This window comes from Eriocheir sinensis, chromosome 29 (assembly GCF_024679095.1).
Source record: "Eriocheir sinensis breed Jianghai 21 chromosome 29, ASM2467909v1, whole genome shotgun sequence".
Lineage (NCBI taxonomy): Eukaryota > Metazoa > Arthropoda > Malacostraca > Decapoda > Varunidae > Eriocheir > Eriocheir sinensis.
The window spans coordinates 11260551-11263422 of NC_066537.1; the positions used below are offsets into that span (position 1 = coordinate 11260551).

The 2872-nt window shown below is 51.1% G+C and overlaps 1 protein-coding gene across 1 annotated transcript; it reads right to left on the minus strand.

Annotated features, from left to right (window-relative positions):
• Window positions 1-638: 638 nt before the first annotated feature.
• On the minus strand, window positions 639-2589 carry LOC127005043 (exostosin-1-like; the record flags this gene model as incomplete). Its single annotated transcript, XM_050873490.1, is given in 1 exon segment — window positions 639-2589. A coding segment is annotated over 1 exon segment (902 nt), but the record flags the coding sequence as incomplete, so codon positions are not given.
• Between the last annotated feature and the right edge of the window lie 283 nt (window positions 2590-2872).

Here is a 2872-nt window from a genome sequence, read left to right on the forward strand (position 1 = left end):
TTGACTTTAAATTTAAACTCATAAATGACGACAAGAGGAACAATCTCATCTGGGAGTAAGAGGTTCATATATAACTAAAAAAAGAAGTGTAAAAACGTTCTCGTGAATTGATAACGTGTAAAATGTTGATGGTGAATGACTGACACAACTGTACATATCATTGCTTCGTTAGTGTGTATTGTGGAGACAGGTGTGTGTATGGGTTGGGCTTGAGTAACAGTCCATATAAACATTCAAAAGAGAAAAGTAACCGAAGTAAAAATTATCTACACTATACCGATAAGGTGTAAAATGTTGGCGAATGAATGACACACCTGTACAGATTATAGATTCATTAGTGTGTTCTTGGGAAGGTGCATAAGAAAAAAAATACAAAAAAAAAACATACTGCACAAAAATACATATTAAAACATTAAAAAAAAAAAAAAAGGCATACAGTACACATAGAGAAACACACAAAACAAACATATACATACGATAAAAATATAGAAACACCTAAAAAAAAAAAAGACAAACAAATACAAACAAATATAAAAAAACACCTTCATATCCCCAAAACACAAGCCACAAACAGAAAAAAAAAAAATTACACCCACACCCCACTAGCCACAACCCCACAGGACAACATCACATCCCCTTACCTGTCATACTCCACGTTGTCATGGTCGCAGCGCTCGTCCTTGTAGCCCTTCCAGCTCTCGCCGTGCTTGCAGGTGGTGAGGAGGACGATATCCCTTTCATTGTGCAGGTGGTAGAGGCTGTTCCGCGTCTCACTGCCAATGCCATACACATACCTCTTCCCCTTGAACGAGAGCAGGTATTTCTTATTACCGGGGAACTTATTTGACTCCAAGAACCCCTCATCGCCTCCTTTCTCCGGGTGGCTCTTGTGGAACAGCGGCAGGGAGATATCGAACCCCTGCCGGAAGTTCTCGATGGATATACTCGATTTGGCGAGGATAGCTTTCCCGAGATCGAACCCCAAGTCCTCGAGATAGTCCGGAAACGTGCCGGAGTAGAGGTTAAAGACTATGTGGTTTTGCCCGTTGTTCCAGAGGGCGAGACGCTGCACCCTATATGGCATGTTCCGCACGTACTCCTTGCTTAGGGTGTCTCGGTCTAGCGTGTCCAGGCTTAGCACGAACACACACGCCTGGCTGGGGTCGGACGTGTAGTAACCGGAGTCCCGTATAGCGTTCAGCACCTTCGCATAGCTCGCACTGGGCGGCGCATTATCGTCTATCGGATACACATATACCCTAAACCCCTTTTCGCATAGGGTGAAATCGAAGCAGGTCTCCATACGGCAGTCCCTGTAGTCCCCAGCACTGACCCCAAGCCCCCCGTCGCTGGTCCGCCTGAACCTTGGGCTGGGGGAAATGTCCTCGTCCTGGAGTAGATCGGAGGCGTCGGAGTAGCTGGAGAGGTGGTGCTGCCATCTACTCTGCCGCCGCGCCTTGAAGTGGTGGTAGCCGAAGTAGCCGAAGAAGAGGAAGGCGCAGCAGCTGAAGAGGAGGAGGTAGCGTTTCTTGGCCTGCATGATGACTGGATGACTGGTGCACTGACAGTCACCTCAAGGCAGTCTGATTATGAGTTACAAGGTTCATTTCACACCCTGTCGACTGTCATGTTTTCCGACAAGCATATTGACTAACTGATTGACTGGCTGACTGACTGGTTGACTGACTGACTGGTTGATGCTTCCCCAGTCACCTCAAGATAGTGTGTGTGTGAGTTAGGTTTCATCTCACACCCAGTCGACTGTCCTTCCACATTTTCTGACATGCATATTGACTGAGTAACTGGTTGACTGGTGCACTGACAGTCACCTCAAGAGCGTGTGAGTAAGGGTGTGGGTTACAGGGCTCATTTCACACCCTTTTGCAAGTCCTGACATTCATATTGACTGGCTGACTGTTTGACTGACTGACTGACACTTCCCGAAACAGTCACCTTAGGATAGTAGTGTGAGTGTGAATTACGGGCTTCATTTCACACCCTGTTGTAAGCTCTGACACACTTCCTGACTGGCTGGGTAAGTGACTGGCAGACTGGTTGACACTTCCCCAGACAGTCCCAGGGTACATGTCACTCCCCGCCACATGTCCTGACGTACTTCCTGACGCCCATGCTGGCTGGCACTGGCTCCCTGGCACTCCCCTGGCACTCCCGGCGGCAGGGTCAGCTCACGTGCCCCGCCGCGGCCCTGCAGGCGTGTGGCAGGGCAGGGCGGCAGGGGCGTGGAGGGGGAGGAAGGGGAGAGGGTGGGGGTGGTCAGGGTCGCGTGCCTCCCCTGTCAGCGCCCGGCACGCCCCGCCAGGCCGGGTCCTCCAGGGGCAGGGTCGGGGCGGCAGGGCGGGGGCCACACAGCTGACGTGCCCCTGCCGCACACGCTCACCCCCTGGGCCCCGCCGCCTGCACGCCCTGCCCGCGCCGCCGGTCCCTGCAGCGCCGCCCCCGGGACACGCACACTCGAGGCAGGGGCGGCAGGGGCGGCGGTGGCGGGGGTTCAGTAGCGGGCTGCCGGGGAGCGGGTGTGGGCGCCTCCTCCCTGCACGGCGGTAAACACATCACTGGCCCGGGCAGCGTTGCCAGACACACGCAACAAATGTAGCGCCGGAAGTCGCTATCTGTAGCGGAAAAGGAACTGAGTAGGCCGATAAAACATGGATAAATAGAGTAATATATGTATATGAAGGATTACGTTATTCAAAGGGCAAGAGAGTAAACTGTTCCTTTCTTCAATCATATCATGTATCCACAAAACCCTCTCACCGTCACCACTCGTACAAAATTTACGCACCCGGTAGAGAAACAAAACTATATATTACTACATAATATAACAAGTGTCAGTAATACATAAAATTAGGGT